This window comes from Thamnophis elegans, chromosome 11 (assembly GCF_009769535.1).
Source record: "Thamnophis elegans isolate rThaEle1 chromosome 11, rThaEle1.pri, whole genome shotgun sequence".
NCBI classification, from domain to species: Eukaryota; Metazoa; Chordata; class Lepidosauria; order Squamata; family Colubridae; genus Thamnophis; species Thamnophis elegans.
The window spans coordinates 70412090-70428155 of NC_045551.1; the positions used below are offsets into that span (position 1 = coordinate 70412090).

Below are 16066 nucleotides of genomic sequence, written 5' to 3' on the forward strand. Positions count from 1 at the left end.
GGGTCTTCCAACAGGATTCTCAGCAGAACTCAAGGTTAATCTGACAGCGGTTGTTGTGAGTGACACCCTGTAAGTATTTCCTCGTTCTAGTGCAGTGTTTCTCAACCTTGGCCACTTGAAGATGTCCGAACTCCAACTCCCAGAATTCCCCAGCCAGCGAATGCTGGCTGGGGAATTCTGGGAGTTGAAGTCCGGACATCTTCAAGTGGCCAAGGTTGAGAAACACTGTTCTGGTGGGTTCTAGCTTTCAAAGACTCATGTGCAGCAATTGTACCAACCTTTAGGACAGAGACATAAGGAGTCCCATCCGGCCCATATTTGCTCCCGTTGACTTCCACATGTTTCAACCACTGGATGTGAGGCTGAGCATCACTGTAGACTTTGCAGTGGAATTCCACGTTGCTCCCAACTACCACGGTTTGATTGGCAGGCAGCCCTGCCTGGAGAATGGGGCGGTGTGGAGACCGTTCTGCAGGAAGAAGAGGACCCTTACTTATGACGGGCAATGAGTGAAGCCCTCCACACAACATTCGTCCAATAAACGCTCCCTGTTAGCACACCACGACACTGTTGCTAGCTGTTGCGAGAGCCCAACGTAACCACAATACCAAGGTGCGATATAATATTTCCACGTGTAAGCTGTTGCTCAAGTCCCGTCGCTCCTTTGGCCACGAAAAGGTGGATCGAAACCGGAATGAAAACCCACAAAGCGCCTGGGTGCCTTGCCCAGTCTGGCTCCATAAATGGACAGCAAGGTTTGCTATCATCAGCTACCATCAAGATACTAACTAGGAGTAGCAAACTCCTCTGAAGAAGAAGCGTGGATGTAAACATGTTTGAAATACGTTTGGTGAGATACCAATTTTCTCGACGTTGTATCAGTAGGATTAAAATGCAGTATCTGAATTCATTGGCTGGAAGGACTCCGATTGGATTCCTATCTTCATCTATTTTGATATCTCATATAATCCACCCAGGATATTCTTCTGGTGTTGAATTGGGCCGTAGAAGTATTGACGTGTTTTAGTTCACAGTCAAAGGAAATTTAGGATATAAAACTGTGGCTGCAGTTGAAGCTCTAAAGCTATGATATGCAGACTTTGCCTATATTTTCCCCTCAATGAATTGTCAATACAATAAATTGTAGTGCAGTGCTTCTCAACCTTGGCCCACCTGAAGATGCGTGGACTTCAACTCCCAGAATTCCCCAGCCAGCAGAGCTGCCTGGGGGATTCCGGGAGTTGAAGTCCATACATCTTCAGGTGACCAAGGTTGAGAAACACTGTTGTAGTGTATCTTTAATACACTTCCAGATGTAGAGTAGCTGAGGAAACTTATAAGAAATCAACATTTTAAAAAAATATATGAATCCTCTTAAATGCTTGGAATATGTCCCAGTATTGTTCGTGTCTTTAACACTCTAAACAATATAAAGTTTATATTGATATAAACAACTTATATGGACTAATAACAACAGTTAAAGTGAATGTGGCATCTGGTCTGTTGCAGATAGTCAGAGTGAGCCCTGTATTAATTCCTCATGGAGATTTAAAGAAAATCAATAAGATATTGAGAAAGTTTTCATGGGACAGATATTTCCCATCCAGTTTCCTTTATCCAGGCAATTAAAAAAAAGCCACTTCTTTCTATAGAAGTAATAATTTAAACAAAAGGTTTACAGAACAAGAGGAAGAGGAAGGAAAGGAGGAAGGAAGAAAGTAGAGAAGGGAGAGAGGGTGGAAAGAAAGAGGTAAGGAGAGGAGGATAGAAAGGAGAGAAAGAGGAGGGGAGAGGGTAGGAAGGGAAAGAGGAAGAGCAGGAGCAAAGGAGAGGTAAGGGAAGAAGGAAGGGGAAGGAGAGGAGGAAGGGAGAAAGTAGAGAAGGGAGAGAGGGTGGAAAGAAAGAGGTAAGGAGAGGAGGATGGAAAGGAGAGAAAGAGGAGGGGAGAGGGTAGGAAGGGAAAGAGGAAGAGCAGGAGCAAAGGAGAGGTAAGGGAAGAAGGAAGAGGAAGGAAAGGAGGAAGGAAGAAAGTAGAGAAGGGAGAGAGGGTGGAAAGAAAGAGGTAAGGAGAGGAGGATAGAAAGGAGAGAAAGAGGAGGGGAGAGGGTAGGAAGGGAAAGAGGAAGAGCAGGAGCAAAGGAGAGGTAAGGGAAGAAGGAAGGGGAAGGAGAGGAGGAAGGGAGAAAGTAGAGAAGGGAGAGAGGGTGGAAAGAAAGAGGTAAGGAGAGGAGGATGGAAAGGAGAGAAAGAGGAGGAGAGAGGGTAGGAAGGGAAAGAGGAAGAGTAGAAGTAAGGAAGAGGTAAGGGAAGAAGGAAGGGAAAGGAGAGCAGGAAGGAAGAAAGTAGAGAAGGGAGGAAGGGAGAAAAGAAAGGGAAAATAAGGTGGTGTTATAACAGGAAGAAGGGATGGTAAACAAAGCAACCCAAACCGTATATTATAACCTATTAAATGAAATAATAAATAAGAATGATAAGAATGATAAATGCTAAAACACTTGTAACCAAACGACATGCTATATGTGATGATGGGATTTTTTCCCTCTGTTCTGTTTTTTGTTTTTGTTTTTTGTTTTTTTTTCCTTTTCATTGTTGTGGGTCTGTGTTGTCTATGTAACAAAAAAAATAATTTAAAAAAAAAAAGAGGGTTTCTTACTGGGGACTACCTCTATGTGTAGTTTTTAAAATTGTGTGTGCATTAATTCTTTTGAGGGTAGAGATACAGTGTGGTAATTTTTCTATTACTTGCCACCAGGAACACCCGGCTTCTTCTAAATCAGTGTTTCTCAACCTTGGCGACTTTAAGTCCTGTGGACCTCAACTCTCAGAATCCCCCAGCCAGCACAGCTGGCTGGGGGATTCTGGGAGTTGAAGTCCACAGGACTTAAAGTCGCCAAGGTTGAGAAACACTGCTCTAAATTCTGAAACCCGAGCCTGAAGGGAAACTAGCCTACTGGTTCCCTTCAATTCAGCAAATCTACTTCCCAACTGCTTTTCCAACTTTAGAAGTGGGGCAGCCCGGGGGAATTCCTTCTCTCCCATAAGAGGATCTGTCGTTTGGGACAGATGGGCAACAGCTTCCGTTCTGGGGATGCCAAGTGGCACCGCATGGATCTTGGGCGCGAAGTCTTAAAGCAACGCTTACCAAGAACGTCCAGTAGGTAAGTATGCCAGATGACACCGTATTTGTTCTGGACCACACAGGTGTAGTTGCCTCGGTCTGACGGAACAACGCTCTCCATGACGAGGCTCCACTGCTGGTGCCGCAGCTGGAAAAAAAGGAAAAGGCCAGTAGAAGCTTCCCTTGGTCCTTCAGGAAACGACGTAGCAAGAACATCCTTTTTCTAGAACTGACATGTGAGGTTCCTCTATACATGCTCCTTAAATAGATTCTTTCTATATCAACACTTATTACTGGTGTAACCTCTGGGTCTAATTTACAAGCTTCTAAAGCATCTGGTTCGTTTCAAGAATAACCTCAAAGCAGCTTAATGAGTTTCAATAAGCAAATTGGGGGTGGGGTACGCTTATTTATCCTAAAAGGCTTTTCCATCAGCGAGGGAAAAAGGGCAGCTCCTTAGGGGCTGAGTAAGCAAGATGGGTGGCCATCAAATCCCACCCACAAATGAGGACCTACTTTAATGCCTCCAATGCGGTGCTCTCCTTTGAATTCTTTGCCATTTTTCAGCCAGTATATGGAAGGAAGTGGTTTGCCAGCCGCCGGGCACCGGAAACGGACAGTATTGGCAGCTGGTACAGCCAAAAGCTTCTTCTCCATTCTGTCAAGATGGGTCCAATAAGGAGCAACTGCAAATACAAAGCAGAACGAGAGGCATCAGCTGAGAAGGACTAGTGAGGTGCAGGGGGGGGGGGTCTTACGTATCTCCACCAGCTTCCTATCTGGGATGGCCGCCTAAACTTAACTGAAGAGCAGTCTTCAGCAGTCCTAGGCAGCCTAATCAAAGCTGAAGGTTGGTGGAGGTTTGGAGGACTACATGTTGCCCATCCTTGGGGTGAAATGACCTCTCCATGTGTGCAATTAAGCATAGGATGAAGGTGAGAAGAACAGGTTGAGTGGATGCACTCCTAACCACTTGAAAAGCCAAATGTCTCTGGAGAGTCTCAACCATCCAGGTCATGGTTGCCTCACAGGAGCTTTTCCAAAAGGCAACTGGGCTTTCTTGGATTTTTTTCTTTGAAAACATTTTGCTTCTCATCCAAGAAGCTTCTTCAGTTCTGCAGGATTCAATCTGGGTTGGTCACCAAGACCAGAGGTTTCGGGCTGGTGTTGGAGCTCATCTTGGGGGAGCTTCTCTCCCTTCAATTCTGACTGAAGTGAAAGGTTTTCAAAGAAAAAGACCAATAAAGTCCAGTTGCCTTTTGGAGAAGCACCGTTGAGAGGATTGCAAAGCCAAAATCACAGGAAATAAGCTGGCTTTTTTTCTTTCTGGTGTTGGCACAAACAAATGGGTGAAGAGAAAGTTCACTCAAGGAGAGAATTGGCCAGAGGAAGAAAGACAAGTCAGCACATCCAGAGAAGACACCGTTGCATTGCTGGTGCTGAGCCGCAGACACCAAGGAAATGAAAGTGGGTGGGGCAGGTTGTATAATTGCCTTGCCCACGCCAGGGAGGGTGGAGTTTGGTGAACAGCTACGTTGGCTCACAAATCCTGTTTTTATACTTCAATAATCCCTCTACCCACTATTGTTAAAAATCAAGCATCGGTTTTCTCTCCTCTTGAGGGAAGACGGACACTAAAGTCACTTAAATTTGCTCAATAGAAACTCCAAAACTGCCCACAAAGGAGAAATACAATAAATAAAGAGCTCTTGGCTTTGTTATTGCCAACAAATTATTACATTTATTGACAGTTTTCCTAGAGAACAATTAACCAGAGGGATGGGTTGCCTCCAGAGGTTGGGAAGGCTCCATCAATGGAGGCTTTCAAGAAGAGATCGGACGGCCACTTGTCCAGAATGGTGTAGGGTTTCCTTCTTGAGCAGGGAATTGGAATAGAAGACCTTCAGGGTCCCTTCTGACTCTGTTATTCTGTTAGTCTATTGAATATATGGTCCCTAACCGCCAGGAGGCTGACCATGCCTTGTCCTAGCATGAAGCCTTCTGATAAGGCGTTTGTGCTGAAAGCCCCTTCAACATCATGACTGACTAATGGGCAACACCTATCACGCCACCTTCCTTCTGAAAGGAACAAAGGCATTGAATTCTACAGCACCACCACGAGGAATGACAGACGTACAAACGATTGTAGCTAAAGGGAGAAATGCCACATTTCCGCTGCATCTCTCAACTTTTATTCTCCGCCTAAAGCATGGTCAATGTATGTATTTAAGAAGCTGTCTCCATCAAAAGGTAGATCTGTAGATTTACAAAAACAAGCAAAACATCAGCTTTGGGCCATATCTGCTCGTGACCCGTCAAAACCGCGCTCGACTAAACCGCGCCCTACTAAACCGCGTCACTGACGTCATCAACAGGGCGACAACAGCCAGCGCGGAGAAAGAAGGGCGCTTTAAATAGCGCTTTGAAAGCAAGCCGATTCAACTTAAGGTAAGGGTTAGCTTTAGGGTTAGGTTAAGGGTTAGGTTAAGGGTTAAGGATTAGGTTAAGGGTTAGGTTAAGGGTTAGGTTAAGGGTTAGGTTTAGGGGGGTTAGGTTTAGGTTTAGGGGTTAATTTTAGGTTTAGGGTTTACAGCGTGCTTCTGTCTCCGCGCTGTTGTCGCCCTGTTGAGGACGTCAGCGACGCGGTTTAGTCGGGCGCGGTTTAGTTGGGCGCGGTTTTGTCGGTGAACCATATCTGCTGACCCGAACTCCAGATGATAATAAATTGTCCTCTTGCAGTCAAGAACTTAGAAGGGAAGGTTCTTTGCAAAAGTAGGTTTTTAGTTCCGAGATTCTTTTGAGTGTTTGTCTATGAATGAAGCAAATTTCTCCCCCAAGTTTGGGCAATGCACCCTACAAGGATAACAGCTTTTTTTTTTTTTTTGCTATCAAAGCTATCCCAAAGGGGATTTTTCAAGAGGCAAGTGGGCTTCCTTGTTTTTTCTTGGAAGACGTTTCGCTTCTCCTCCCAGAAGAAGCTTCTTCAAAGCGAAATGTCTTCCAAGAAAACCAAGGAAGCCCAGTTGCCTCTTGAAAAATCCCCTTTGGGACAACGGTCACCTGGATGCATGAGAATCTCCATGGACATTCGTCATAGCTACCATGGAATAAAATTTCAGGCTGGGGGTTCCAAGTGAAAAGCTGATACTAGAATCAAACTGTGATCGTGTTCCTGAGTGGACTCCAGGAGTCAACAGAAGGAAATAAGCAGACCGAAGCATTCCCTTCCTCATCCCTGGGGGATCAAAACTGAGTCTCAGATGATGGACAGGAGAGGTGAGCTTCCTGCGGTCAAAAGGTCCTGGGGTGGAGCCGCCGGCTGAAGAGGGCAGCGAATCTGCTGAGTTGGCTCCAACAGTCCCCACAAAGGAAATGTTTGGGGCAGCTATAATTACTGGCAAGGGATCTCGCTGTGGGATTTGCCAATTAGGAGCCAATTCAGAGCACAGACCCAAAGCGATTTCATGGGATGGTGGCTTCAGAGAACAATCAGCCAATGCCAGGCTTCATCCCGACAATGAGCACAAAGCCAGGAAGATTAGTTTTGCCGGCTGGGCAAAGTGCTGACCACGCAGAGACATCTGGGCAGTCTGTCTCCGGCCCAATCGCAAAAATAACACGGAATGCCATCTGCGGCTGAGAATGTAGCACCACGCAACCGATGCTTTCTGAAAGGAGCCTTCCTGTGGACCTGGAGCCTACAGGAAAGGCAAGACAAGACAAAGCAGATGTTCAGCAAACAGTGAAGAAGACCACGCAGAGAGAGGATGACTAAGATAAGGAAAACACTCGGTGAGAACACTTCTTAGGCGAGCTAGAAAATGTTCGCGGAAGATAGGGAAGCAATCTCCTTCCAAAATCTTCTTCTAAAACAATCCAGAATTTGGATGTGGCCTTCAGCCACCTGAACATCAGGCTGTCAAACCTGCTGTCAGCATCACTCCATTACATAATTAGGAAAGAAAGACTAAGAGATTCCATGGGTTGGAAATCAAAAGTACTTTTACTAATTATAAATGGTAAGCGAGCAGTTGCGAAGCAAAGTCTACTTAATTAGGCGCGAAAGCGATTGATATATAGAATAGTCCATTCCCCACCCCTTAGGATCATAGCTTCAGGCCAATCATAAGTCCTTCAAATGTCAGGTGTGAGATAACTTCAAAAAGACATCACGAAGATGGAATGTCGGGGCCGTTGGTCCAGGCGGGAAGCACTCATGCATGCGCCATCCAAGCATCTTGTACATCCTAGAACATTCCTCCAGCACATCAATTAACCCCTCCCAAATACCAGCCCTCCCTCCCCGTTTCATGGCAGCTGAAGCAACAGCAAGGCAGAAGCTGACACCTGCTTTATCAAATGACAAGGTTTCAGGGGGAGAGTGAACTGTTTGTCCCAAGAGCCTCCTCTTCCCATTTTTCCTTTACTACATTTCCCCAAACAGTTTCCAAACTTCCAAGCTTGTCCACCTACAGAGCTCAAGAAAGCTATGGAAACTGAGGACAAATCAACCAAGAAAACGAAAAGTATTTATTTCTAAGAGTGTCCCTGAAGAAATTTTACGGATGACCAGTTGGCCAACTTGTAACAGGCGCCAATGTAGCAAAAACGGCTTCCTTGATTACCACAAATCGTTGGGCCAGCACTTGCCATCACTGGATTTACGCACACAGTTTTTGCTAATCCACACCAACCTTCAGCCTGAAGCTTTAGGTCATGTTGCTACATGTTGTACATGCAATAAACTGCACACATGTGTAATATATGACTCTGCAATCATTCAGTCTAGCTGTACCAAGTCATTACAAGCAGCCTGAATTTTGCAAAGCACCCCATCTCACTTGTTTTAACTCAGTGTTTCTCAACCTTGGCAACTTGAAGATGTCCGGACTTCAACTCCCAGAATTCCCCAGCCAGCGAATGCTGGCTGGGGAATTCTGGGAGTTGAAGTCCAGACATCTTCAAGTTGCCAAGGTTGAGAAACACTGTTTTAACTCATCCCCTAGAAGGCCTTTTACTCTGAGATTTTACGCTTGCACGCTTGCACTCTTGTACTGGGAAACTAATCTGTGTTTTCAGGTGCAAGAGAGACCACAATAACAGACGGTGCCTCTTCTGTCCAGTTTTGCAAACGGTTATTGTTAAGCAATGAACCTTTCTCCAGAGTAAGGCTGCCCGACATTCTGCTAATATTTTAAAAATGAAACTTTTTTCTTTAAACAGCTCTTTGCCTAATGCAGTTTTTCTCAACCTTGGTCACTTTAAGTTCATGTGGACTTCAACTCCCAGAATACCCCACCCAACTGGCTGGGGAATTCTGGGAGTTGAAATCTACATGCCTTGAAGTTGCCACGGTTGAGAAACTCTGGCGTAATGAATGGCTTCCTTTCCCCTGATGGCAAGGGAATGAATAAGAAGCAGAAAAGCCGGAGAAGGGAAGGAGAGGCTAACTGGGCTATTCGGCTTTTCCCAGCTCCGAAGCTTTCACTCACACACACACACACACACACACACACACACACACACACACACACGTTGATTTCCTCCTGTAGATCACAGGACATATTGGCTTCTCCAACAGCCCCCTTCCAAGGGGAGGGGACAGGCAGCTTGCCAGGTGCAGCCAAGGGGCTCGCCTGTTTCTCAAAGCTGAAACTCCAGCCGATTAGCTACTCACAGGCCTGCAACGGGTGGGGGAGAGCAGGTTCACACACACACCCCCGCCGCCGCTGCCACCGCCCTCAATCCAGCAAGCATTCTGACAGATAGAGAAGGCAATGCAGAAGGGTGGAAAGAAGGGAAACCTTTCTACACATTGGAAGCGGATTATTTTATATTTGGCAAAGTTTTTCAAAAAAAGTCATTCAAACTCTGTTTACAAACTGTGGGGTCGTTTTAAAATTTGGTCTGTTAAAAAGAAAGACTCACAACTTTATCGACACTCAGCTCTTGCAAAATGGAAGGCAACACAAATTGAGAGACCCAGAGGGGTTGTTGTAAACTGTGGTGGCCCCTTACCAACTCATAACTGGTTGCTTACTATTCATCTTCTCCTTTGTGCCCTTCCTTTCTTCCTCCCTCCCTCTTTCTCTCCTTTCCATCCATCCATCCATCCATCCATTCACCTGCCATCTATCTTCCTTCCTTCTTCCTTCCCCTTCATTTCCATCCATCCACCTGCCATCTCCTCCTTCCTCCCTCCCTCCTTTCCTTCCTTCCTTCCATCCATCCATCCTTTTCCCAAAGGAAGAAGGAACTTGAAGGAGAGAAGAAGGTGGCTCTAATCTCTCTTTGGATGTTCCTTCTGAGCAACTATTTTCTCCCAGGGGGGCTGAAAATCAGCCCCACAGACTTGGTCTTAACACACAGGAACTCCCAACAGAGGAAAACAGAAAATGCCCCCTTGGAAGGATCCGATTCAGGACGAGCCTTTATCAACGCTGGCTCTATCAAGCTTCTCTTCATGATGTTTACCTCTGTCTTCAGAGTCGTCATCTTCTTCATCATCATCATCATCTTCGTCATCACCCGATGATGGGGACTCTTGAAATGGAAAGAAAAACAGGTGAGAATTGTTTCTGAAAATAAGTTCCTGAATATACTTTTGCAATCATCAGAACATAGAATTCGTGGGACCTCAGCAAATATTTTCTCAATTAAAAAAGATCTTCTCCATGAAGCTTTATTTTCTTCATGGCCTCATCGCCCGTCTCCAGACATGGCCAAGATACAAAATGTCACCAAAAATGGATTTAAAGCACAGGGTGGTCCTCAAGCAGGAGTTAGACGAGAACAGTGGTTCTCAACCTTTTTGAAAGAATCGCCCCCTTGAGCCATTGAGGAAGTTATCATCACCCCCGTCCCCCAAAATAACCACTCAGTCACAACACAGGGAAATAATTCTTCAATTTATGCAAACACATTTTTTTGTTTTCTTTAAAATTGTCATCAGGGCATATCGATGCAAATAATTTATTTCAAGTCTTTTTCCCATATCTCAACTGTGTGAAAAATTCTGATGCCACTCATCACTTCACTCCCAAACTTCGTGATACACGTATTTCATTATTATCTTATTTATTCAAGATATTTAAATGCAACGACCACTGAAAACAAAATTCAGTTGCAAGAAAATGAAGTGCCCGAAAAAAAACAGTAACATTTAATGATTTAATTACAAGTGAATTTTAAGACACAAAAAGAAATATAAAAAGGGCATAAGAACAAACAGCAATGCAGGAACTAAGAATTTCAAGACGAAAACTCTGAAAGGAAAATATATATTCATGCACACTGTAAAAATGGTTAAAAAGACACAAAGAAATTTTTTACAGAAGGAAAGCAACAAAAATCAGAGCCTTCAGTTTAATGCCTTAAACTGAAAAAATTATATATATGTGTGTACATATACATATACATATATATTTATATTTAGTGTCACAACCCCTGGTATGCCCAAATATGGTTCGAATCCCAGTAAGGGTATGGCTAGCTGATGAGAGCTAAATAGCTTGAAATAGATCTATACTAGTCTCCCTTTATTTATTTATCAGCACAAATACAACATATATATCTATATATATACATATGTGTCTGTGTTTGTGTGTGTTTGTTGTGTGTGTGTTTGTGTGTGTGTTTTTTTTTATTTGTGCTGATAAATAAATAAAGGGAGACTAGTATAGATCTATTTCAAGCTATTTAGCTCTCATCAGCTAGCCATACCCTTACTGGGATACTAGGATATTTGTCAGCACAAATACAACACAAATGTAACAAAGGCAACAGTAAAAAAATATTGGGTTTCTGTCTGGATGGTCTCTTGTGACGAGCCGATAGACAGAGAATGGAAGCAGTAAGCTTCCTCCCATATTTGGGCATACCAGGGGTTGTGACACTAAATACATACCTATTTCCCTGGCTCAGCTGATAATGGAGGAGAACCTTGTGGCTTAGTGGTTAACACATCTGCCTAAGATGTAATACAGCCCAGGTTCGAATCCCAGTAAGGGTATGGCTAGCTGATGAGAGCTAAATAGCTTGAAATAGATCTATACTAGTCTCCCTTTATTTATTTATCAGCACAAATACAACATATATATCTATATATATACATATGTGTCTGTGTTTGTGTGTGTTTGTTGTGTGTGTGTTTGTGTGTGTGTTTTTTTTTATTTGTGCTGATAAATAAATAAAGGGAGACTAGTATAGATCTATTTCAAGCTATTTAGCTCTCATCAGCTAGCCATACCCTTACTGGGATACTAGGATATTTATCAGCACAAATACAACACAAATGTAACAAAGGCAACAGTAAAAAAATATTGGGTTTCTGTCTGGATGGTCTCTTGTGACGAGACAATAGACAGAGAATGGAAGCAGTGAACTTCCTCCCATATTTGGGCACACCAGGGGTTGAGATACACACACACACACACACACACACACACACACACACACATATATATATATCCAAAAAGTTTAAAAATTGAAACCATAAAACTGAGAAAATATAATATCGAACTGGAGTGCAGGCTAAAAAAGTACAATACGAAGAGACACACGAAATGTTTTACAGAGCACAACAAGAATTCGAAAACGAAGCCGAAAACTCAAACTGGAACCTGAAATCCAATGCAAGCAAATACAAGGATAAGAGCTGGGACAATTATTAACGAAGAAAATGTATGTATACAAAAAGCAAAAAAAAAAGAACATCAATGGCTGCCTTGTGCTTGGTGAACTGACGCCAATTTCTTGTCGTCTGGAACCATTTTTGCTAATCTCATTCTTAAATCGCCGCGCTCAGTGATCTTCAACATGTTCCTTGACTTAGAAAGGATCTGTTGGACGGCGCTGGAGCCCCTCTCGACTAAGTAAGTGGAAGGAAAGGCTAAAAGAAGCAACTTAACTTCCTGCCACAATATTGGGTGTTCCTCATTTTCACCCCAAAAGCTTCGCAGCCGTAACTCTGAAAATGTGATTGGGCTTCACAGTTGTATTTCAGATCCGTCAGTGGCTCTTGCAGTTTGGGATGAAGTTGTGCAAGGATTTAGCACCCACGTGGGCACTTCCAGATTTATCAGATCCTAGAATCTGGTTTCCGTATCTTCTTTTAGTTGCTTCAAGTGGCAGCAAAAAACGTCCCAATCTTCGCCTTGGAGTTGACGTTCTTTACCAAGGCTCGGGAACTGATACAGCTCCTGGCGACTCATATTGCTTGCAAGGAGGTCCAATTTGGAAATAAATGAGCAGATTACTCCTTTGGCCTTAAGAAAATTGATTTTATCTCCTTGCAGCTTTACGGTTCACTTCAGTCAGCTTGCCAAAAACATCAGCGAGATAAGCTACATCCAGACGTCGAAGTTTAAGGGAACGGCTTAGACTTGGATCAACGGATTCAAGAAATTCGACAACGGTGTCAAAAAGTTCGTGGAATGGCCGCAAACACTTCCCTTTTGAAAGCCCCCTTACTTCGGTGTGCAAAAGGAAACGTTCAAACCCCTCGTCATTTTCTTCACAAAGCTTGTGAAAAAGTTGGTTGTTCAACTTTTCCAAGTTCGGTAGAGCCGAGGTGGCGCAGTGGGTAGAGTGCAATACTGCAGGCCACTTCAGCTGACTGCTAGTTCTGCAGTTCGGCTGTTCAAATCTCACCGGCTCAGGGTTGACTCAGCCTTCCATCCTTCCGAGGTGGGTGAAATGAGGATCCGGATTGTTGTTGGGGGCGATATGCTGACTCTGTAAACCGCTTAGAGAGGGCTGAAAGCCATATGAAGCGGTAGATAAGTCTAACTGCTATTGCTATTGCTATTGCTATTCAAAGCATTCGACTTAATTTTATTCACAGCATTAATGAAGTTAACCTATAGACTCGTGCAAATGGCCACTCAATTTTTTTGAGACAAGGTGCTGTCTATGAACGAGGCAATGGACAGCCATAACTCCAGGTGCAACCGATTTCAGATGAGCTTGAAATCCGCGATATCGTCCAACCATGGGTGCAGCTCCGTCGGTTGCACATGCCATGACGTTTATCAAAGGGATGTTTTTCTCATTAAAAAACTCTTCAACCCTTTTAAATATTGAAGAATCTTTTGTGTCGGTGGCTAAATTTGGAGCAAATAACAGTTCTTCCCTGATCTCTTCATTTCCGTTGATGAAAAATGGACATAAGCCAATAACAAGGTTTCATTTTCGCGAATCGTTGACTCATCAATCTGCATCACGAATTCTGTACTTTTCGAGGTGTCCATAAGCCTTTCTTCCACTTCAGCAGCCATTTCATCCATTCTTTTTGATACGGTGTCATTGCTCAAAGGAATCGACTGTGTGAAAGTGCTTGCGCTGGGCCCCAGCATGGTGACAACAATCCGTTTCACTGCTGGTAAAAATCAGCGTTTCTCCGATAGTGTGAGGTTTGCCACATTTTGCTATCAACAAAGATACTTCATAGGAACAAATGAGCCCCTTGTCGGCGTTGAGTGACTTTTTCCCAAAGAACTTCTCAACGGTGCTGCGACCTTCAAACTTGGCCTTTAAGGATTGGAAAAACGATAGCGGTTTGTCGGCTTTATCCGAATGAATTCTTACCAAATGGCCTTTCAGTCGGGAAGGCTTCATCGCTTCATTTGAAAATGTTTTCTCACAGAGAAGACAAAACGGAAGCTGCACGTTGGAAGGAGATGGAATGAATCCCAATTTTAGGTATTCCGTCCAGTATTGGCGACACTTCCTCTTCTGGGCCATGTTGAGAGGTCTTCGAAATGAAGGGCACTAACTGCAAATTAAATTTTCGACACACTGGAACCCTATAAAACACGTGTGGACGTCGATAAACCTAGTTTCAACAGTTATGTTGACTTTACAGCTGACATCACAGGGCGATGTTTCGAAAGAAGCGCACGTCCCTCCATCACTGCCCATTCTGGCCAATGGCGCACCACTGTATGGGTAAAGCAATAGCAATAGCAATAGCAATAGCAGTAGACTTATATACCGCTTCATAGGGCTTTCAGCCCTCTCTAAGCGGTTTACAGAGAGTCAGCATATTGCCCCCAACAATCTGGGTCCTCATTTTACCCACCTCGGAAGGATGGAAGGCTGAGTCAACCCTGAGCCGGTGAGATTTGAACCGCTGACCTGCTGATCTAGCAGTAGCCTGCAGTGCTGCATTTAACCACTGCGCCACCTTGGCTCTAAAGTGATAGAGGCCGCTGCGCAACACGCATGAAGATGAGCGATGCATATTCACATACGTACGGTGTTCTCTACTGAAGCTAGCTGGAGGAACATTTTAAAACACAGTTCAATCCACTAATATCGAGCGATCTGATGTTTTCGTACGACAGATATACAGCGGTTCACTGTACGAAAAAAGTGTCCCCCAAAACGTCTCGCTCCATCGCCCCCATATGGCCCCCCTTCTGTTCCTTCGCCCCCGCGTTGCCCCTTTTCGTTTCATTGCCCCCCCCTGAAAAATGAAAGTGCCCCCGGGGGGGGGCGATATCACCCAGGTTAAGAACCACTGGACTAGAAGACCTCCAAGGTCGATTCCAACCCTATATTTTATGTTCTGGCCTTCCCTGGCCTGTGTTTTAGAGGGCCCCTTTGCTTCTGAAGCAAGATTAGACAGAAATGCTTCCATTCGGGGTTCAAATCAGCCCACCCCGTTCTTTCCACACCGATTTCATTTTTATTTTTCGATTCCCCTAAAAATCCTCTTTTCACCTTCTTCTCAGAACTCTGGCTGCACTATGGGTGACCCCCACCTGCCTCCCCCAGCTTAGAAGACCAACCTACAAAAGAATAGAATCAAATGAGGCACAGTAAAATTAAGTCAAAATTATAAGCCAGTGTTTCTCAACCTTGGCGGCTTTAAGTCCTGTGGACTTCAACTCCCAGAATTCCCCAGCCAGCTATGCTCCCCTTTTTTGGGAGTTCTGGGAGTTGAGGTCCATAGGACTTAAAGTCGCCAAGGTTGAGAAACACTATTATAAGCATTCTAACTCCCAAGTTGTTCATTGAGATACTTTCCTTTTGGTTAGCATATTGTAGTGATTTGGCTTGACTCAGGGTTGACTCAGCCTTCCATCCTTCCGAGGTGGGTAAAATGAGGACCCAGATTGTTGGGGGCGATATGCTGACTCTCTGTAAACCGCTTAGAGAGGGCTGAAAGCCCTATGAAGCGGTATATAAGTCTACTACTGCTATTTCCAAATGTGGAATAAGCTAAAGTCGTTTTTAAATAGGGTGGAGGGTTTTTTTTTGTCCGCGTTCAGCACAAACATTCTTTTCATGAAGAAAAACCATTAGAATTCCCTGCAAATGGAAATCCAGGGTGCTCCATCCAACCCTCTGGGCTGATTTCAATCTGGATTGTCCTCTGAAGCTCTTTTTTCTACGGCTGCCTATGGAAAACCTGTGAGCCTATTTGCTTACGGAGGCTTTGGAAATCTTTATTAAGAAACCTCAGCGTTCCTAGGAAAGGCGTGTCAGCAATATATTATATAGTGTTTCTTTTCTCTCTGTCTCTCTCTGCACGCTCACAGTTGCATTAGGTCATACGCCCTAGAAAGGCTTCCACGGAGCATTTTTTAATTAAGCATTATTTTTCTCGGTTTGAAAGGAGTAATTTAGACGCTGAAGCAACTGAAGATTCATTAAGATGTACTTAAAGTCCTGGGGAACTCCCAGCTTTGGACCCTGATGCTACCAAAAAAGGAGATTCGTTAACCTAGAGAGGGCAGCTTTTAATATTCTGTTCTTTTGCCTGGGACTATAAGTTTCCTCCTTTTGTTTTCCCGTGTAGTGTAATGTTTGATTTGCCTGCACCAGAGAGGTTTACTCTCCGCAGAGATCGTGTTTCAAGAGGAAAGAGAGGAGTCTCTGGTGGTTCCAGAACCCAGACCTGCAAACCTTCCCATCAGCCCTTCCTGTGGTTCCTTTTGAATG

General features: G+C 44.2%; 1 protein-coding gene across 6 annotated transcripts in view; it reads right to left on the bottom strand.

Annotated features, from left to right (window-relative positions):
• Positions 1 to 16066, bottom strand: part of LOC116514993 (fibroblast growth factor receptor 3-like) — a 67638-nt gene that overhangs the window by 19777 nt on the left and 31795 nt on the right. For all 6 annotated transcript variants that reach the window (XM_032226867.1, XM_032226866.1, XM_032226865.1 and 3 more), the window contains exons 3-6: positions 9593 to 9661; positions 3635 to 3804; positions 3143 to 3266; positions 279 to 469 (exon numbers count right to left, since the gene is read on the bottom strand). In XM_032226867.1, the coding sequence (XP_032082758.1) occupies positions 279 to 469; positions 3143 to 3266; positions 3635 to 3804; positions 9593 to 9661 (554 nt within the window). The remainder of the gene's footprint in view (positions 1 to 278; positions 470 to 3142; positions 3267 to 3634; positions 3805 to 9592; positions 9662 to 16066) is intronic.